At 48.0% G+C, this 21,282-nt stretch overlaps 2 protein-coding genes across 5 annotated transcripts in view; both read right to left on the bottom strand.

The window, feature by feature from the left end:
• Positions 1-20,572, bottom strand: part of MINAR1 (membrane integral NOTCH2 associated receptor 1) — a 39,057-nt gene extending 18,485 nt beyond the window's left edge. For all 4 annotated transcript variants that reach the window (XR_014810303.1, XR_001303880.3, XR_014810304.1 and 1 more), the window contains exon 1: positions 19,629-20,572. The gene's annotated coding sequence lies outside the window, so the exon portion shown is untranslated. The remainder of the gene's footprint in view (positions 1-19,628) is intronic.
• On the bottom strand, positions 514-20,810 carry LOC146401600 (uncharacterized). Its single transcript, XM_084970551.1, has 3 exons — positions 20,718-20,810; positions 17,366-20,480; positions 514-3,497 (listed from the first exon to the last, which is right to left on the bottom strand). The coding sequence occupies exons 1-2, from the start codon at positions 20,808-20,810 to the stop codon at positions 19,698-19,700; spliced, it is 876 nt and encodes a 291-aa protein (XP_084826677.1). The 3' UTR covers positions 514-3,497; positions 17,366-19,697.
• Between the last annotated feature and the right edge of the window lie 472 nt (positions 20,811-21,282).

Raw genomic sequence — 21,282 nt, 5'->3', positions numbered from 1 at the left:
AACCTAAGTGTGCATTTGCTGAAGTTCTGGCAAATGCATATGCCTGTGTTACACCCCAAACTCCTACGAAGATCTAGAATGTTCCCCTGCCCCAGAAAACTCCGTCTTGCCCCTTCCTATTCAACTACAGTTCTCATTTTTTATAGGCAACTTTAATATTTTCTTTATAATTTCCCTTCTCTCCCAAAATTCCTACCATGAGCACATGTTATTTTGTCATCACCAAACAATAATTAACCTTATTTTGAAATGGAAAGAAAAACCTACATTAATGACCCCTGGATGGGAAAATTAAAAACATCAAACCAAAAGCTTAACAGTTTCACAAGAGAAAGTTAATCTCATCATGGATAAACGTGCACCCAGGTTCTGGGGTTTATAAGGAAACCTCCAATTACACGTTAGCCTCCCCCGTCACGCCTGCTTAGAAAAGGCATTTTGACGACTGACTTATTGATTTCAAAGCCGACTCAGCCCGCATACAGCCAGCCTGTTTTCGAGGGAAACAGTCTCTTTTCTTTGGGTTAAATTTCAGCGGCTCTGGACCATGAGTTCGCTCTCCATCCTGAGGGGAGCCCTCCCAACGGGCATCTGAACGCACTAATGAGGTCTCTCTGCAAATGTCTGCGGCGGGGACATGCAGAGACCAGTGGTTTGGATGTTCTTGTGTGGAAAGGGCAATGGAGCCCCAGGAGGCTCTGTTCCCACCCAGAACAAGTCACCAGGAAGCCCACATTTCCCCACGCAGCTCTCCCTGCCCTGCCCCAGCCGCCCGATCCGGCGGATGGAAGCACTGTGTGTCAGGATGTTCTGATTTATTGAAGGTGGGGACAACCTGCCACACTTGATCTTCAAGGAAATAAACAGGCACAGAAAGCAGAGTGGAGGACAAATGAATGTAATTAAGGGAAGAGCCACTCCAACTCATGCACATCCTATTTTGCAGTTGTGGTGAAACAAAGCCCTTTCGGAGGTACTCTTCTGGAATTCTTATTAACAGTCTTACTATTGCTCTCCAACAGATGGGGAAACAGCCTTGGAGAACTGAAGGCAGCAACCAGGAGCAACGAGAAGCAGAACTGGATTTGCAGCCCCACCCCACGCTGTGCCCCGCCCCCCACGCCTCCCCCAAACCAAGACACCACTTTCCTGTCTCATCTTTCGACACTATGTGGCATGGCTAAAATTTTATCAATCCCAGGTCCAAAAAGGACTTGGAAAAACCAAGCCCCGTATTTCCTGAAGTGAATAAGGAAATACAAGCGATGTGCTAAACCTGAGCCATTTTTTTATAAGGACCAAAATTTAGGGGATTATGAATGGCTGGGGGGTAGGCGTGTGCCTCCCCCATGTCCCCGGGACAAATGGATGCACGACACATGCCTGGCACGTGTGCATATGACGATTAATCACCGTATCGAAACTCCACGTAGATTTTCAACAATTGCCAGTAAAAGGCTGAGAGGAATAAGGAGCAAAAGGGGAAGGTTCAATGGAAAAGCAGATCTCCAGGCCCTCTAGCCGTGTAATGGGCTCCAGCCCCTAGCACACGACCCCTGGCGGGCCAGCTCTTTTGGCCACACAAACAGTGCTGTGGTGTGGGAAGGGCACTCCTGTTTTACAAATGAAAAAAACTGGGGAACGGAAAAGGGACATAACTGCACAATCCAGAGGGTGACATCCACTGCCTGGGGTCTGATCTTGGGGGAGGAGCCCAAGTAGACGACAGCCCAGGCTAAGGATGCTGTGGAAGGAGTACCCGGCTGTTTCCCAGGAGGAGGGAAAGCATCGCCGCCAAGTGAGAGAAATGCATTGGTAGGGGAGGCTGAGTGGGGCGGGCACTACAGCCTGACCACCTACTGTGTGCACTGGGGCTTTCCAGAGAAGGCCCACAGCAGCCTGCAGAGAGGCTCTTCAACCTATAGAGGCGACATGAGGAAAATGAGGCTGGAAGAATGACACTGAGAGCGAGAGAGATGCCCCATCTGAAGCCAAATCTGGTGAGAGACGAAGCCCAAGCTCTTTTCTCAGTGACAAGAGAAGAAGAAAGAAGTAGTAGCACGAAACGTCTGGGGGCTGAGTGTAGCTGCCATGGAACGTGTAGGTGCAAGTATGTAGAGACACACACAGACTCACACTCACACAACACACTCATCCACTCAGACATATTCACATGGACACAGAGACACATCCTTACACAAAGGCACTCAGACACACCGCAGACCCACAATCACACACACAACTCTCCATCACACATCCTCGCTCCCACTCCCCACCCCCCGACACATGCAAATACACACTCTCTCTCATCCACACCGCTTCTCCCATGGGGCTCTCAGCCGTGAGAGCCCTGAATATCCTTAAGCTCCCCGCTCAAACTGATACATATTTGGCGAAAGCCCCAGGTGCCAGCATAACCACCCGCCTTGGTGTTGGAAGGCCAAGCCCCAGCACATCGTCTGGAAGCAGCAGGTTTCTCCTGAATCACAGGATCTACCTGGAGGTGGCAGCACCATACACAGGGCTGCAGCCCCTCCGGGGGGCAGGAAAAGCCCCACAGAGTTCGGGGAGGTGGACGGCGCGGCCCACTCCACTCACCCGGGAGCTACCTGCTGAGTAATAGCCACGGCCCCCAGGGCCAGGGAGACCGTCCAGGGAGCTCATGGGCAGCTGGGCACGTGGAATTCAGACCCCTCAGGACCTCACTGGGATCCCAGCAGTCCCCAGCCAACCGCCCAGCTCAGCCCCACGGCCTGGGCCAGGCCTCCCCTACCTGCATCTCCTATGTCCCTTCTGCTTCCCACAGAGAGGCCTGTGCCCTCTCACTGCCCACACTCTGGAAATCCTGTTCCCCTCCAGGGCCCTCCTCAAACAGCCCTCTTCCCCCCAGCCTCCCACGGATCCCAGAGTTTGAATTAGTTGTTCCCTTTTCTGTGCTCTGCAAGCCTCTGGCTGTGCCTTGGTTATAGTATTTCTTACACAGGAGAGGCTTGCCTTGGATGGTTTAAAAAATATTGAGATCTGGCCTCCCAATCCCAGATCAATTAAATCAGCATTCCTGGGAACAAGCCTAAAATCTCAGGGTTTTTTTAAACCACCCAGGTATTTCTGAAACGTGGGCCTTCAGACTGAGGGGTTGAAAAGCCCGCTTTGGAAAGTAAAGGGCCAGCATTTGCAGCAACGTGGAGGGACCAAGAAATTATGATGCTAAGTGAAGTGAGCTGCACAGAGAAAGACAAATATCCTATGATATTGCTTATATGTGGAATTTTTTTTAAGAATGATATAAATGGACTTATGTACAAAAAAGAAATAGACACACAGACATAGAAAATAAACTTGTGGTTACCAAGGGGGGAATTGGGGCGAGGGTTACATTACAAGTTCGGGATTAACACATCCACACTGCTATGTATAAAATAGACAACCAGGAGTTCCCGTCTTAGCTCAGCAGTTAACAAACCTGACTGGTATCCATGAGGACATGGGCTTGATCCCTGGCCTCACTCAGTGGGTTAAGGATCCAGCATTGCCGTGAGCTGTGGTGTGGGTGGAAGATGAGGTTCGTATCCTGTGCTGCCATGGCTGTGGTACAGGCTGGCGACTACAGCTCTGATTCGACCCCTAGCCTGGGAACTTCCATCTGCTGCTGCAGGTACGGCCCTAAAAAGACAAAAAAATAAAAGATATCCATCAAGGGCCTACTGTATAGCACAGGGAAATCTACTCAACATTTTGTGATAACCTATAAGAGAAAAGAATCTGGAAACTAATATATATACACACATGCATGGATATGAATATATATGTATACATATATGTATCTATGACTGAATCACTTTGCTGTACACCTGAAATACAACACTGTGAATCAACTATACTTACATTTTTTTTAAAAAGGGGTAAAAAAGAAAGCAAAGGGGCTGGGTTTTGCGAGAGGTTGAGCTGGGTGATGGGGGCACACCGATTCCAGCCCCGCCCATCACTAACTCCGAGACCTCCGGGAGGTTACCTACAGCCCCCAAACTCACCTTCCTCACCTGTAACAATGGGTCCGCTAGCAAGCTCATGCACAGCATTGAATGAAGTGTCTCCCAAATGACAGCTGTCACTTTCAGAACAGCTGTGGCAGTGGGAATCTGTTAGTCTGTGGTCTGTCGGTTGATTCCTCACAGCGCCTCCTAGAGGTGATGAGGGAGGACTACAAAAGCTTTTTTTTTTTTTTTTTAAATGACTCCATTCTACAGGACAAGACACTGTGGTGCCTAAAGCAGCATTTTGGCCTCTCTACTTTTACATTTCCAATCTCCTCAAAGACTTAGCTTCCCACTGTAGAAAACTCTGTCCTCAATCACATGCTTTCAGGGGTCTTCATTAAATCCAGGAGTTCCTGCCTCTGCCTGGATTATGCCTCAGAAGGAAAATAGCAAGTGGTTTGCAGAGTTCATTATTCATCTCTTTTTTAAATAAAAGGAAAGTTCATAAACTGATTCCATGAAGACGCCCTGAAGGCCAGAGGTTGGAATTGTCCATTCAGACTTAATGGGGGTGTCCTCTGAGGTCCCTTATCACACATTCCTCTCAGCCCAGACTGGCCCCTCCCTGTCACCTACCTGACACCCATCCTGTGCATGTGTCTCGTGTCTCTGCAGGCATTCTGCAGGCACTGACGCTTCTGCAGGGATTCAGCCCCACACAAGTCATCTGAGCCCTGGTGTGCACAGGACATTATGCAAGGTATCACAGCAAAAGATGCGGGTGCTGCCCTGGCAGAGCCCACAGTCTGGGAGAAGAAAACACTCATTAGGGTCAGGGCCAATGAGACCATAAGGAGTACCCAGGCCAAGCACCTCGATTTAACCAACTGGAAAACAAGGTCGAGTGCCATAACTTTTCAAAGCCACATGGAAAGTTAGTGGCAGAATCGGCCCCAGACACAGGGCTCCTGACGCCTAACCTGTCTTTACAAGTGTCTGTGCAAAGTGACTGATAGGTGCCAGAGAAGCAGATGGGAACCCAGGGGAGAGAAAGATGACTGTGAGCCCCAGGGAATGGGAAAAGCCAGCTTTGCAAAGGAGGCATCATCTGCAATGGCCTCAAAGGCTAAAGAGCAGGAGGGTGTTTAATGGTCTGGAGGAAGGAAGCAGAGGCCAATTCCAGAGTGAAGGGCAGGAGGGGTGAAGGTGCAGCGGGGCGGAGATGAAGAGAGGGAGGTGGGCTGGGCAAGCAGGGGGCATCTGGAGAAGGCAGGGCGCTGAATCTGGGCTGGGCATCTGGACTCAGCTCTGCAGGAAGTGGGAGCTGGGAGCACCAACACAGCAGGTGCCGAAGGAGCCAAGCCTGAGGCTCAGGTGGGCATCTCGCCTACAGGATGCACAGCCTGGGATCCACACTCTCTTCCCTCTGCAACACGTCCTGCATACACACAGCCAGGAGGAGAACCCTGGCCCCCTTTAGCTCCAGGGCCATGGCTGATTCCACGGCACAGGAGTCTATAGCTTAGGGAAGGGCAGGAACCGGATGCTGAATTGTTTTTTCCCCCTACCTCATGACACTTCTGTGTCCCTCTCATGCCATGCTCAGCCATGACAAATGTAGCTGTCCAGTCTATGAGGCCAAAGGGAATGTCCACATGTTCATAACCTTATGCATTTTTAACTGCTCAAAGTGTGGCCATCTGATATTGATCAAAACAGAGCAGAAAAAAAAAAGATACGATTTAGGGGTTTAACTTCCAGGATTGCTGCATGCATCTCTGGACAGAAGACAAGCTCTATGAATTTCATTTCCACCAACCCCCTTCAAGGTTTCATCTTCCCTTCCGCCAACAACTCCAAAATCTGATGAGAACAAATGATAACAAACCTCGAACTGGATTAGCAAAACTCGGTTATAAAGTGTTCCTATTAAAGCTTTCCCGTATGCCATAATAGAGCGATCTTTCCAACTCTGAAATAATGTGCCGAGACGGAGTACGGACACAATGTTCCCACTTCATGCTCAGGAAAAGCAGGCTGAAGAGCATTTCTCTGCAGCATTTGTGTAATTTCAGCCTGGGTATTGGCCTGACTTGGTGTTTTGGATTTTTTTTCCCCCAGGATGGTGCCTGCTCCTGTGATTCCGTGAAACTATGGATTCAATGAAACTATAAAAAGAAGGCATTCTCCTATGAATCTAACATTTATGGCTGGGAATTTCTACATCCTTTGTGTCACCTGTAATAAATTTCGAACCGAAAGGAGACCCTTTTCTCTCTTAACAGCAATTTTCCTCCAGAAAACTGCTAAAGAGGGCAGGTGGGAAGGGGCTTTGCTCCTGTTTGCTAAGATGTATCCCCCACAGAGCTCAACCCTAGTGCAAAGCCCTTGATTAAGAAGTCAAGACAGGCAGCATTTCCCAGACTTGGCAAGAAGGCAAGCTTAGAAAATGGGACAAGACGCCCATTAGGAACACCTAGAAATGCTGGATAAAATATGACTTATTTTTTTCCATAATGTGTGCAGCTTAGCTTGCAAGAGAGCAAAGTAAATGTCCAGGTGCCAGAAACAGAGAAAGGATTGAGAATCACAGAGGTAAGCAGAAGAGCTGGTCATGGAGCTGCTCCAGGGGAGTTGGGGCAAGAAGTTTCTACTGAGTTAGAACAGAAGAGGTGGTGTGGAAAGGATGTCTACATAAAGGTGAGGGCTTTACAGGACTATTCTCTAAGTGAAAGTAGGAAATGGAGAAAAAAAATCTGCTCATGAGCACAGGAAACAAGGAGACTTAGCCTCTGCCTGGGCTCTTGATTAAATGAAGTAAAAAGTTGCCCCCTTAGAATGCAAAACAGGGCCAGTGCCTGAAATACGCGAGGGCTCAATTTATGTTGCCAGATGGTTCAAGAACTCCAGAGTTAAGAAATTAATGAAAAAGAATGTGTGTGTATGACTGGCAAGGTCACTTTGCTGTACAGCAGAAATTTAAGGAAATCAACTTATCAACTTAATGAAAAATTTTTTAAAAAGAAATTAATGCGAAAATAGGTTCCATGTTGGTGACATCCCTGGATACAAGCAAAACAAGAGCAAAACTGCTCTGGACAATTAAGGGTACCCTACAGAGGAAAGAAGCCACAATAATCTTGAATGCTATTTTTAAAAAATGACAACACACAAGAAGAAATATTCAACAGTGACCCAAAATAGTCAGGGAGATTGGAACTTCAGGAATAACACAAAATGAAACAGCAATCTTCAAAAAGCTGTAAGTACATTTTAAATCGGTAAAGATATTTTAAAATGTTGGAGATTCAACTTAAAGAATACTGTTGAAAAATGAACACACATATGGTAAAGAACCAAATAGTGCGTCTAGAAATTAAACATTACCATGGAAATAAAAAATCACAACAGACAGATCAAATAATACGTTAGACACAAGTGAAGAGAACACTGGTGAACTGGAAGACACATTTAAGGGAATTTAGCATGATGCACTGCAGAAAAATGAAAAGATTTTAAAAGTATGAGATTAGGGGAGTTCTCTGGTGGTCTAGTGGTTAGAAATCAGCACTTACACTGCTGTGGCTTGGGTTCAATCCCTGTCTGGGAACTGAGATCCCACATCAAGCCACTGTACTCCATGGCAGAAAAAAGAAAGAAAAAAAGAAAGAAAGGAAGGAAGGAAGGAAGGAGGGAAGGAAGGAAGGAAGGAAGGAAGGAAAGAAGGAAGGAAGGAAGGAAGAAAGAAGGAAAGAAAGAAAGAAAACAGAAAGAAAGAAAAGGAAAAAATTGGGATCAAGGTTAAGAGACATAGAGCAAGGGAGTTTTAACAAACATCTAATAGGAGTTCAAGGAAAGATAAGAGAGAATGGTGGAAAATCAATAATTAAAGGGATAATGTTGAGGAATGTTCCAGAATTAAAAACATGAACCCTCAAATTCAAAGAGCAACATCAATCTCAAATAAGACACAGAAAAACGAATTCAGCCATAGTCACCAAAACATATCATATTGAAACTGAAGAATACCAGAAGCAAAAAGAAAGCTTTAAAATGGGAAGGAGGTGAATGAAATACCTGGAAAAGAGTAAAACTAAAAATATATTTTTTTAAAGAATAAAAATAGAGAAAGATATGGGCATAAAGTCCTGTTTTGTTAAAAGAATATTCTTTTCTTTAAAAAAAAAAAAAGCTGAAGTGCAAATGACAAAATGTTAACACTTATTTAATCTCAGTGGTACATGGACATCTCAAGTTATTTTCTGTATTTTCTGCATTTTTAAAAATATGTAATAATTAAAAATGAAGGTGAAAGTTAAAAACTAGAAAAATGAGTTCCCACTTAGACCTGTCAAAAATGGAGTCAAAAGAAAATTTTTATAAATAACGAGGCAGAATATTAACTCAGGTAGTCAGTGTAGGAGCATAGGCTTCGATGCATCCTTTGATATGGCTATTGATTAGCATTTATGGTTTAAGGGCTTCAGAGAATAATTCCCCACAGGCCTTGTTTTATTATATTAAAAGTAATTCCCAGAGTTCGTGGCACAGTGGTTAACGAATCCGACTAGGGACCATGAGGTTGCCGGTTCGGTCCCTGGCCTTGCTCAGTGGGTTAAGGATCTGGCGTTGCCCTGAGCTGTGGTGTAGGTTTCAGATGTGGCTCGAATCCCATATTGCTGTGGTTCTGGCGTAGGCCGGGGGCTATAGCTCCGATTGGACCCCTAGTCTGGGAACCTCCATATGCCGCGGAAGCGGCCCTAGAAAAGGCAAAAAGCCAAAAAAAAAAAAAAAAGTAATTCCCCACAGGCCTGTTTACTGTAGAAAATGTGCCTCCCCCCTAGACCTTAATCTCTAACCCACTCCTCAACTAATAGAAAAGGAATGAGAGGAATGGTGACTTAGTCTAAAGGAAGAGAAGGACAAAGAAATCATCAAACTTACGGGACAGTTCCACCCCCAAAACCCTATTGGACAAAGACCGAGAGAGGTAATGAGCCAAGCCAATGGGAGAAAACCACATCTTTCTGGACCCCATGTTGGTACCCCTCCATCTTTAAGGAATAAAAACCCCTATAGGACAATAGAGAAGGGGGCTCTTCTCCCCGATCCCAGCAGCCCTGGGAGCTATTTGCTTTTCTTTATTATCATTATTTTTTTTTTTTTTTTTGTCTTTTCGTCATTTCTTGGGCTGTTCCCGCGTCATATGGAGGTTCCCAGGGTAGGGGTCGAATCGGAGCTGTAGCCACAGGCCTACACCAGAGCCACAGCAATGCAGGATCCAAGCTGCATCTGCAACCTACACTACAGCTCGCGGCAACGCCAGATCCTTAACCCACTGAGCAAGGGCAGGGATCCAACCCGCAACCTCATGGTTCCTAGTCGGATTCGTTAACCACTGCGCCACGATGGGAACTCCTGCTTTTCTTTAATAAAGACTTTGCCTGCGTGGGTTCGAGGAGTCATTCTTTGACTGCCATGAACTGGAAGCACCTGGATTCCGGTCACATCTTTCCGGCATCACTAAGACCCTAAAAGGTGAGTAACTACAAAGAAAACAGAAAAGACAGATTTTTGTTGTTGATTTTGTTTTGTCCTTTTTGCCTTTCTATGGTAAGAGGTCTGTGTGTTAGAGGGACACTCTAAATAGTTATTTGTTTTATGTCAATTAGTTAAAAGTTCTGGATCAAAATGGCAATCTATCAGGAGAGACAAATGTTAACGCTTACTCCAAAGTTCCTATAATTATAATTTGGCAGATAAATCAATGGAACGGAATAAAAAGACCAGAAGCATACCCAAATGCTTCTCTATATGAGGTGAAATGATTCACTCTATGGTGAAGGTGGCATTTCAAGTCGATGAGAAAATAATAGTTTATTCAGTAAAACTTAAGTGTGTCAGTAGTTAAGTATCATTAGAATAACTGGTTAACCGATTGGTAAAAAACTGAGTTTGCTCTCATTCCTTGCCATATACAGGAGTAAATAAGAAATTAAATGAAAAGAAAATCTGAGCCAGGAGCAAGATAGTCTGAGGTTGTAAAAAGATTTTCCATGCAACAGTCCAAATGTTGAAATTGTGAATAAAAAGATTGATTAACTTGGATAAATGAAAATGACTTAACTTTGTCAATAAACATCACAAAAATTGAAAAAAAATGCATAACTTTTTTGCATCTTATAGAAATCTCTAAATGCTAGTAAGAAAGAATAAACAGCCCCAGAGACAAAGGGGCAGTAGTCAAAGAAAAAAAAAAGTGCAACATCTGAAAAACCAAGAAAGCAAATTCAAACTGCAGTTTGTTTGACTGTTATATAATGAACACATGGAAAAAAAATAAAAATACTATTTTCTTTCTGAGGTAAAGAAACACTAAAATGCTATGGGTTTTTTGTCTACTGAAAACCCATAGGAAGACTCACGCACCATTGGAGAGAACGTAGGAAAATAAGTTTTCCCAGGCATTGTTGGAGAGAGAGAAATTTGTGTGATCTTTACAGGAAGTAATTTGCATAACAACTTGAAAATATGCATATTCTTTAAATAAAACATATGCACACTTCTATGTATTTATCTAAAGGAAATAATCACATGTGTAAAAAAAAAGCACTAGGAATACATTCTCTTTAATGTTGCTTATCAAAAAAAATTGTAGCTAACAATTGGCTACATAAAACTGTAGTCCAGCAACACGATGAAATATCATGCAGCCATCAATAAGCCATGTGGCAGAAATACACGTATTGACATGTTCAATTTTTAATTATGTGTTTTTAAGTGAAAAAGCATTCTACTAAATGGCATACTGTAATATGATATAAAATTATCTATATAAATACTTTATATACCAAAATGTTAATAAAAATTATCCTGCGGTGCTTTTTCCATTCCTTTGTTTTAGGTCTGTATTACTTAAATGTTTAGAATATGTGATTTTCTAATAAAAAATAAAAGAGAAAGGATGCGCAGGCAAATCCCAGCGGTGGAAACTCGGGGAAGTGAATTATCATCTCTGATCTTCGGTTTTCTCATCTGGAAGAGGAATAGATCAAGTCCTCCTGGGATTACTAATGAGGTCAAATGAGACATCCATTTATTCCTTCAAAAAACATTTATTTTGTAACTGGCATGTGTCAGCCATAGTTTTACTTACGAGAAACAGCAGGATATTAAAGCAAACAAACAAACAAAAAAACCTACCCTCATGAGCTAACAGTCCAGTGGGGAGACAGATAATATGCAAAATAACAAGTAAAATGGATAGTACCGTAGATGATGGAAAGTGCTATGGAGAAAAATGGGGGGGGGGTAGAAAAATATGGGGCCAGGGGCAGGTGGTGCAATTTTAAATAAGATGTTCAAAGAAGCCTTCAGGGGAAAGACTGCATTTGAATGAAGTTCCTAGATAGGTAATGGAGCAAATTATGTGCCTACTTGCCTTTCCTAAGGAAGAAGGCAAGCATCCCAGGCAGAAGGAACAGCAAGTGCAAAGGCCTGAGGTTAAAGCATGACTGACAGGTTTGGCCAGCCAGGAAGGCACTGCACACAATATGATGTGCAAATAAACACTTCTTATTAGTGTACCATCTCTGATACAATATTTGGCTCCAAAATGATTGTTATTTATCAAAATATATCCAAAAAATAGCTCTCTAATGCTCAGGCACTGCTCATGTTCCATTTTTAGAGTAAACTAATAATGAGATCTGGGAGTTCCCTCAACTTCCCATCTTTCCACCTAAAATCACCCCTCCTGTCCTTTGACTTGCCAGGAAGAGGTGTGGCCCTGGACCAGATGACAATGACCATTTGAATGGAAAGGTACAGAAAGACACCATTTTGGGGAAGCTGAAATGTTTGCTCAGAGTATAAGAACCCTCTTGTTCAAGGCAGGGGAAAAAGGAGAATCTGCCGATTCATTTTCTCATTTAGGAAAGTTTTTCCAACTCTCCTTGCCTTCCTATATATGCCATTTGGGGAAATGGTATGCCATTTTTCTATGTGTTGTTTTAACTGTTTTTATCTCAGCGATAGATGTAAATGCATAGTTTAGATCCTTTGTGTGACCACCTTATAACTGGCTATGGCTATGTGGTCGCAGTGACTATTTGCCCTTTGCGGACAGTTTAGAACTTTTATTACTGTGTTTCCAAAACTGCAGTCGATGGGAACTTGGGCTCCATGGGTTCATTTTAGAGAGGGTAGAGTTTTAGAATTCAAGGAACACCAACCAAGGTGAAGATGTGATCAAATTTCCCAGAAAGTCCACTGCCACCAGAAGAAGTCAGGCAGTTATGCCTCTGGTGCCTCAAAGTTGTGCTGCTTCCTGACACGTCGGAGGCAAATACGGATCATCTCAGAGATTGTCCTGCATTAGCTTCTTATTGCTGCTACAACAAATCACTGTGAACACAGTGGCTTAAAAGCACACAGTTTTATCATCTTAGAGTTCGAGAGGCCAGAAGTCTAAATGGGTTTTTAAAATCAGGGCATCAGCCAGGCTGCCTTCCTTCTAGAGGCTCTAGGGGCGAATCTGTTTCTTTGCATTTTCCAGCTCCAGGAGGCTGCCTGCTTTCCTTGACTCATCATCAAGGAAATCTTTAAAGGAAATCTCCATCTTTAAAGCCAGCAATTACATCATTCTGAGCTCTGCTCCAGTGGTCACATCTTAATCTCTAACTCTTCTGTCTCCTCTTCTCCATTTATAGACTCTTGTGATTACTTGAGTCAACCTGGAAACCCCAGCATAACCCCCTCATCTCAAGATCTGACCTTACACCTGCAAGGTCTCTTTGGCCATGTAAAGCAATATATTTACGGGTTCTGGGAATTAGGACATGGACATCTTGGGGGGGGAGGGGGTGCTACATCTTTATCAAGGGTCCAGATCCCGGACGACCAGTGCATGCAGGGAAGGAAGGAAGGTTTTTCATAGCTGGAAAGGCTGCAGCCCTTCTCAGAAAGCAAACGCTTTGCTCTTGTTGATAACAGTAAGATCTGCTTTGCCCAGCCTATCAGCTAGACCCCTCTAGCCATCTGAGAATGATAACTGGTGACTGAATAATGACTCTCCTGTACTGCAATCCTGAAACATGTTCTAACATCCTGGACACATGGAAGCCCACACTGTCATGTCCTCATCCTCAGAGCTCACAGCAGCCCTGACCTATGCCTTCAAGGGCACCAAAGCCCCAAGACATGGAACAGTCACCAGCTCCCAAGGCAGCCTCTTGCTCATTCCCACTGGCCTTAGCCCTGCCCCTGGGGACCGGTCTGACCTAGGTCCTCCAACCATTCACTCCAGGACCTGAATCCTTCCTGTGGATGGGGGCGTGGTCTCTGCCAGGGATCTCCCCTTCCTCAAGCACCTTCTTGCAAACGTCGAGGGACAAGAGGGCTCCAGACTCAGACACAGCCATTCTGACTCAGCAGATCTGAGGCAGGGCCTGGACACCTGCATTTATAAAGATCGCCCAGAGGCTTTGGTAGGGTCAATGCCTTGACAGGGGCTTGGGAATTCTAGATGGATGTATCTTGGCATTGATGATCCCTGGTAGTTTAAGTAACATCCAACAGTCTCACGGGCTTCTCAAGTTAAGCCTTCCTATACTGAAGTACAGGAAATAACAGAAGGTCCCTCCCTAGCTCCGGACGCTGTCTTTCAGCTAAGGATCCTTCCAGTGGCCATAGTGCTGACTCAGATGGAGGTTATGGGGGACTGAATCATTAAATTTTTTTCATCAGGCAGCAGCTACAGAGCCAGGCCACCCCCATCCCGTCCCTGCAGAATGGGTGCCCTCTGAATCATCCACGCTATACTCGTTCCCTCCTTCACACGGCAGCCTTATGGCCCTGCCCAGCCCGTGCCAGCTCTGTGCCAGTCACTGGAACAAGATTGGGAACACAACACTGCCCCCGTCCTCCAGGGGCTCACAGCTCAGTGGGAGAGGGAGACCAGCACGGGGTCTGTCACAACACGGTGCAGGAAGTGAGCCCATGGCAGTGGGACAGAGGAGAGACCATAGCCAGCTACCCACCTCACCCACTGCCCACAACCACCCACTCTCCACCCCGTCCGCACTGTTTTGGGAAGGAGGTAATACTGATTTTGTACATGGTGTATTTGAAGTGGCCTGGGACATCCAAGTGGACCTTCCTTCTGGAACTACGAGGAGCTGTGAGAAATAAAACGTGATGAAAAAATATCACCTGTGGATGAGTATCTGCTCCTATTCACCTGTATTTAAGAAAAAAACTGTGCCAGGCATTGTAGATTGCATAGGAGGCAACCAGTGAAGACAGGCTTGTCTGCAGGCCATGGAGTGACAAGAGGGCACCCCATCCACCCCACCCACTCATTGCTCACCCTACCCATCCCCAGTCATTACTCATCCCACCCCACCCCCAACCCCACCCCCACCCACTCACTACCCATCCCCACTCACCCCCGCCACTATTCATCTCTACCCATCCCCACTCACCACCCACCCCACCCCCTCACTATTCACCTCCACCCACTCACTACCCATCCCCACCCACCACCCACCCCACCCCCACCCCACCCCCACCCCCTCACTATTCACCTCCACCCACCCCCCTACTCACTACTCACCCCCCACACCCATCCCCACCCACTCACTACCCATCCCAACCCACCCCCCACCCCCCACCCCCTCACTATTCACCTTCCCCCACCCCCACCCCCACCCACTACCCACCCCACCTTCACCCACTCACTACCTGCTTCCCATCCTGTGCCACAAAGCCCAATGGCTTTTCATTTTCTTCAAGTCCGGAGGAGACAGGCCCCCAGTCCCTGTCTCCCTTGGTTGGCCTTCTCACAACTGTTGTCAGTCCTCAGGCTTCCATGATGTTCCAAAGCCCTTCACACTCAAAGGACTCCCATCCATTCCTACTGGCCTATTGACCTTGTTTGGTTTGTTTTCTCAGCTGTTTACTTGAAGTCTCCTTAAGTCACCATAAAACTTGCATGTTTAGCATCCTACATAAAATTTTCCTTTCTTGAAATCCCAGGGATGCTATAGAGGCAGAAGAGGAGTAATCACAGCACGCAGCCCCTGGAAGTCAAAACCACTCCCCAGGACACGAAGGGAAAGGCAGGAAGAATGGGCAGAGCAGACAGAAGGCACACAGGGGAACATTCAAGGCACAGCGGGTGGTCAAGGGCAGCTTGGCTGAGAGATTTTCAGGACCCTGTTCTCACAGGCCAAGCCAGTAGAAAAGGCTGCCATGAAAGGCCCCACTGGCTGAGAACATGGGCTAACAGAGCAGCAGAAAAATCCTACAGTAACACTGCCCAGCAAATCAAGTGCTTGGTCCTAAAAGGCAAGCATGTGTCTGTATAGAGTGCGTTCAGCAGGTAGGTCCTGAACTTGGATAAAGAAGGAAACCTCAGCACAGCACAGTCAGATGATGCTGGCCATCAGCTCACTCCACGAATGCGCCCACGTTGAATTCCAAGCTCACAAAATAACTTTTTATTCTCTGGCTTCTAATAGGTATTACTCCCTGATCCGTGAGTGCATTTATCAGATCCACGTTCTTCCCAGTGAACTACTAAACCAGCATTTTATGGCTCATGCATCAGGGCTTCGGTTATCATGCGTCCTTCTCTAAAGGAGTTCCCAAGAGAACCCTCCAACCAGCAACACTGACAACCACACGCTTCACTGTGGTGATCACGCCCAGGTCCCAATCCCCATGAAGCCCTATCTCAGGAACTTCTGATTTTCCTGCTATCCTGGGGTGTTCTGATCCCAAATCAGCCCTACTTTAAGCTCTTTCCACGTGGCATCTATCAGGATGGGCTCAGTTATGCTGCAGCAAGACAGTCCCCAGATTCCAGTCACTTAAAACACCGATGGCTTATTTCTTATCCACGTAAACGTGTCAGCCAGGGGCTCTGCTCCACGGCACCTTCCGTCCAGGACCCAGGCTGAGGGGAGCCGTGACTTGTCCTTCTGGAGCCTTAACTGTCCTTGGAGCAGAGGAAAAGGGAGGACACAAAAGTGAGGCTGTTGCTAACTCTGAAAGCTCCCAGCCCAACAAGGCACAAGGCCACATCCAATCTCTAGTGATCAGGGAAATGCAATTCTCTATGTTCGAAGGAGAAAGAAAGAGTCAGAATCTTCATGAACAGGATTAATAGCCACCATAGACATGTTGCTGATTACTTCTTGGAGCAATGGCTTCCAGGTTAACAACTTTAATGAGTTCAGAGGGTTTTCTTGCAAAGTGAGTCAGAATCTGCCAGTTGTATGCAGTGTTCTAGGCAGTGGAGATATAACAACAGATAAATCCAAGTCCCTGGCCTCCTAAGATTTACACTGTCGTGCTTCCCCCCATCAGTCCCTGTTTGGTCAAAATACCTTTACTCCCTCATTTCCTCATTCGTTCAGCAAGCATTTACTAAGGACCGACCGACCTGCCAGGCACTGGCAGATTTAGGAGATTCGGGGCCGAAGAAGTCATGGTCCTCCTGGAGCCCTCACTGGAGGAGGTCAACCAGCCATCAAGAGGGATCAGATGCCAGTGAAAGGGGTGTGACACATGTCTAACACAGAACTAGGCAACCCCAATATTTCATTTCAAACACACATTCTAGAGAAGAGCTTTCCAGGGCTTCTCACGCCATGTTCTGGGCAGCTGAAAGGCGGCTTCAGAAGTTGCCCTGGGAGTGAAACAGGCTGCCCTTGCTCCTCCCTTACCTTTAGTCTGCTTCATATACTTAACTTTTTTTTTTTTTTTTTTTGTCTTTTTGCCATTTCTTGGGCCGATCCCGTGGCATAAGGAGGTTCCCAGGCTAAGGGTCTAATCGGAGCTGTAGCCACCGGCCTACGCCACAGCCACAGCAACACCAGAATTGAGCTGCATCTGCCACCTACATCACAGCTCACGGCAACGCAAGATCCTTAACCCACTGAGCAAGGCCAGGGATCGAACCCACAACCTCATGGTTCCTAGTCGGATTCGTTAACCACTGATCCACGACGGGAACGCCATATACTTAACTTTTATATAAGATTCAACTTAAAGAGTCCTACTCTTGGAGAGAGATGGGGTGGGGGGGGAATGAATGATCTAGCCCGATGTTCTCATTTTATATAAACATGCAGAAAGTTAAGTAAATTAGTGAGGTCACATCATGAGTTAGAAGGATGCCTGAGGCTAACCAACAACAACCTCTACCTATCCCTAAACTCCATACCCCTCCCTTTTTTTTTTTTTTTCTTTTTCTTTTTTGTCTTTTTAGGGCACACCCGAGACCTATGGAAGTTCCCAGGCTAGGGGTCCTACACCACAGCCACAGCAACACCGGATCTGAGCTACGTCCGCAGCCCACTGAGCGAGGCCAGGGATTGAACCCTCGTCCTCATGGATACTAGTCGTGTTCATTTCCGCTGAACCACAATGGGAACGCCCCTCTCTTTTTTTAAATCCTAATTTACACCAAGTCTGCAGGTAAGCTCCAAATGTCACTGGGAAAGCTAATCAGTGGGCTTTAGCAGCATAGCCACAGAGGAACCTGGAACCTTTCCCAGCTAGTTTGAGAACACACATCACCACTTGGCAGGAACAGAGAGCAGGGCCTTCCCCTTCCTTCTCCTGGTCATCAGATCCCTGCCCAGCAGGCACGGAGCCAGAGCTGCAACACTGGTCTCTGCTTCGCATTTGTCAGGATTTGAGAAAGGGCTGATTTTGGAAATCCTGAGTGAGAAGCCCCCCAGACCCATCTGTGTATGATAGACAGAGGCAGGACAGACATCTTAACCTCTTGGGAGCAACTGACTGTTTCAGAGGGACTATCAGAGAGATAATAGCTACAAAGGCTTTTGGAAGCTGGAAAGTCACATCAATTTTGCCTCTAGCATTGGCCAGGAGGAAAAAAATGGCATTATATATGTAAACTTCAAAACGAACACATCGCCAACAAAGAAACCTTTGTCGGTCTTCTACATATTAGGTGGTCTACAATACTTCCTCACCAAACTCATCAGAAATGCAAATAAACTGATCTATGATTTCCGCTGCAATTTGACATTTCTTTGCACACAGTCTCAGATTTATACAAACCTCTCAGACACGCACAAACACATACAAACATCAGACTTATATTTACCAGGCATTCAAGGTTTTCCTTCCAGGCTCCAAATCTAAGAAAATCTCTACATTTGCTCTTTCTGCAGACTCTGCCTTCCCTCTCCTGCTCCTCCTCCCTCTGAAATACAGGAAGAAAGGCCAGAAAAGGGGGCCTTACGACTCTCCCTCCAGCATCAGGCACCCCATGCTCTTCAACCTCCTTCTCTTATTTCAACTGTCCTCAAAATACTGCTGCCAGGGCCTCATTCCAAAAGACATCCTATGGCCACAGCAGTCTGCTGGCTTCTACCTGCAGAGCATACTCCAGTGATGCTGGTGTTCACAGAGGTGGGAAGGCAGGATCATTTACCCACCATCTCCATCTGGGAGAGGTGGTGGTTGACAGCTTGTTCGCTGGAGAAAGGGGTGCACAGCTGACCCCATAAACTGCTCCCAAACTCCTCCTGGCAACTCTTCCTGCTGTGTATAACATCACAGCCGGCTGGGGCACTGAAGCTCCCCGATGGAGGCCATGAGGGCAGCAGCATGGTCTCTGCTCCCAAATGAAATGCCTCATTCACAAGAGAAATGGGTTCGAAGCCTCTGAGATAGACCTCTATTGTTTATCGCAGAGACTCTGGACCCCCCACCTTAGGTCTTCAGCAAACGATACTTCATTCCCATTGAAAGAAGTGCCTGAATACAACCATCTTCCCCACCGGGTACACAACTGTTTAACAAGGCTGCAAAACAATGCTGGATTGGTCTCCGTTACTGTTAAGCAGCTCAAATGCCGCCGGAAGCTTGGGACGCCTCCGGGAGAGCAGACGAATGATTAACTCTGGCTGGATGCGGTAGCCCAGAGGAATACTCGCTTAGGAGGGATGGCGGAACAGGTAGGGAAGGCTGCATATGCAGGAGTTAGACAGCGTGTGAGCGCATGTCCGCGCCCGCCAGGCCTGGCTTCTGTGTTTCCTGGCAGGTGGAGTTGAACAATCCTTTTCTCCTCGGAGGAACAACAATCCCCTTCCACGTCAATGTGACTGGAAATCTCAATTTAAGAATTGGATGCACTGGGCGGTCCAGCTGGGGTTTGTCCAGCTTTCCAGCTCACTTTGCGCCTCTGGTGTGTCAGGCTTTCGGCACACAGAGTTCGCATAATTAACCCTCCAAAGACCGTTTTTGTGATCTACAAGGGAATTTTCAGCCATGAAAACTTGCCCCAAACTGCATGGTCCTTTCCCCTTGATTCGCTTCAAGAATCCCCGATCTCTCTACTAGCTTTGGTCCAGCCCAGCACCACACACACACCTTTCTCCATCAAAGCCCCGAGGACGGCGCCCCCCGACACCCGGCGCCGGGGCGGCCCCCACTGCTCCGGAGCCGAGGGGAAGCAGGGAGGCGCGCCCGCAGCCCTAGACTTCACACCCTGCGCGCGTGTGCGGCGGGCCACTGGCACACGGAGCACACACCTCGCACTGGCACACACAGGCACACGTGCGCTCCCGCCCCCCCTCCCCCCGCCTGTCCCAGGCTCTCCGAAGTTACCTCCAAGGCTTCCCGGCCGCCGGGTCCACGCTGCTCCGCGCGGTTCCCGCTCCGTTCCGGCTGTGGTCCTCACGGCCTCCAATGCCGCGCCTCGGGAAGGCTCAGGAGCCCGCCAGTCCCCGCCTCCAGAGAAACCCGGGGTCCGAGCTCCCGGCTGCACCCCGGGGGCTGGAGCGGTTGTGGCCTTGGCCGCTCCGGGTCGGGCTCTGCCCTCACTTGAGCGGCGCCCACCAGGATGCAGCCAGAGCTCCGGCCAGCGCAAGCCGGAGGAGGCGGGCGCTCGGGCTCCTCCTGGGCAGCGGGCAGCTGGCACTGGCTCGCATGGCGCTCAGACTCGCAGCGGCCCCCGGACGAGGCCTCGGCCCCCCGGCGGCCCCAGCCACGGTCTTTGTGTCTCGGCCAGCACCGCGGCGTCACGGGCTGGCGGGCAGTAAGCAACGCGGGCCGGGAAGCCGGCGGCGGAGAATTGGGTTCGGCTTCCCCATCGTTGCTCGCCCGGGGCGCGCAAGGAGGCAGGGCGCACGGGCAGCGACTGCGCGCACCAGGAGGACGGAGGGGGCGGGTCCGCGAGGGGCGCGGCAGAGGCGCAGAGGGGGTGCCGAGCTGGAGGCTGCAGCCGGGGAGAGCGGGATGGGGGCGCCGCCAGAGCTCGGGAAGGGCGACCTCGGCGAGGTGCCGGGTCCGGGTGCAGCTCTCGGGGAGAACGAGCGGAGGCTGCGCGCTGGAGGGAGCCAGGCGGCCAGAGCCGCTAGCGGGGTTCTGGTCTCCCCGCTCCCCTACGCTGAAGGTGACTGCGTCCCCCAGTGGCCGAGCAGGGGCGAAAGGCGTTCTCGCCTCTCTTTCCCTGGTGCGCTGGGCTCACAGTTCCCTGGCCTCCGACTCTGCAGTCTTTTGCAAGGCCAGGGCAGCGTGGTCGCTTCGCTCATTGATTTTACGTCTTGGCTGGCCTGGGTTTAATTGATACCTAGATAGGAGCGACTGACAGTCACATGACCACCCCTCCCAAAACACGCACGAAAACACACACACCACACACACACCCCAAGCCTAATGAAACTGTGGTGGGTTTCCAAAAATCAAATTGGATACGATCACCAGAACTGGAGGCCTTTCAAGAGTCGCCCGGTGCGCTGCAGGGGGTCTGAAACGCACCAACTGCCCCGGGTGCCACCATTGATACATACCCTATCCCTGCGGCTGGGGAAGCTCCCATTAACAGCACTTTGGGTCCCCTCGTCAAGAACTGTGCAAAAAGCATGTAGTTACCGAACCCAGGAATCCCATTGCAAAAGGAAAGCCAAGCCCCACCCCCCAACCCCCCAACCCCCAACTGAGTCGCAGACCCTAACTGCTGAGGCTCGTACCTCGGCTGGGAGATCGCAGCCCTCTCCCAGGGCCGCGATCCGTGGCTTTTCCCCACTTCAGCCAGGATACCAGCTCCAGCGTTTGCTACCTGTGGTCTGAGTGCCCGCCCCCAGGGGGAACGCAGATCTGTCTCAGCACCCCTCCACGCGCTACCTGAATGTGGCTTGCGACAGCGCTCTAAAAGTGAACCTGCTAATAAATGGATACTTTAAATAATGTCTGATCAGGGTGATAACTGTTGACTACTTGACTTTCTCAGAGCTCTTCTCTGAGTTTTAAAATCCATTTG

The sequence above is a fragment of the Sus scrofa genome, chromosome 7 (assembly GCF_054392235.1).
Source record: "Sus scrofa isolate SSC_HxYL_T2T_F1_AM1 chromosome 7, Sscrofa_HxYL_maternal_Yorkshire_Landrace_v2.0, whole genome shotgun sequence".
NCBI classification, from domain to species: Eukaryota; Metazoa; Chordata; class Mammalia; order Artiodactyla; family Suidae; genus Sus; species Sus scrofa.
This window is presented reverse-complemented; position numbering and strand designations above follow the sequence as displayed.

What these genes read in the sequence shown, in the direction of transcription:
- LOC146401600 (XM_084970551.1), bottom strand. Translation starts at nt 20,810, where the DNA reads ATGTATCAATGGTGGCACCCGGGGCAGTTGGTGCGTTTCAGACCCCCT. An exon ending in GGCCTCCAGTTCTGGTGATC is followed by an intron (nt 20,481 to 20,717) that starts GTATCCAATTTG and finishes CTGTGAGCCCAG; the next exon opens with CGCACCAGGGAAAGAGAGGC.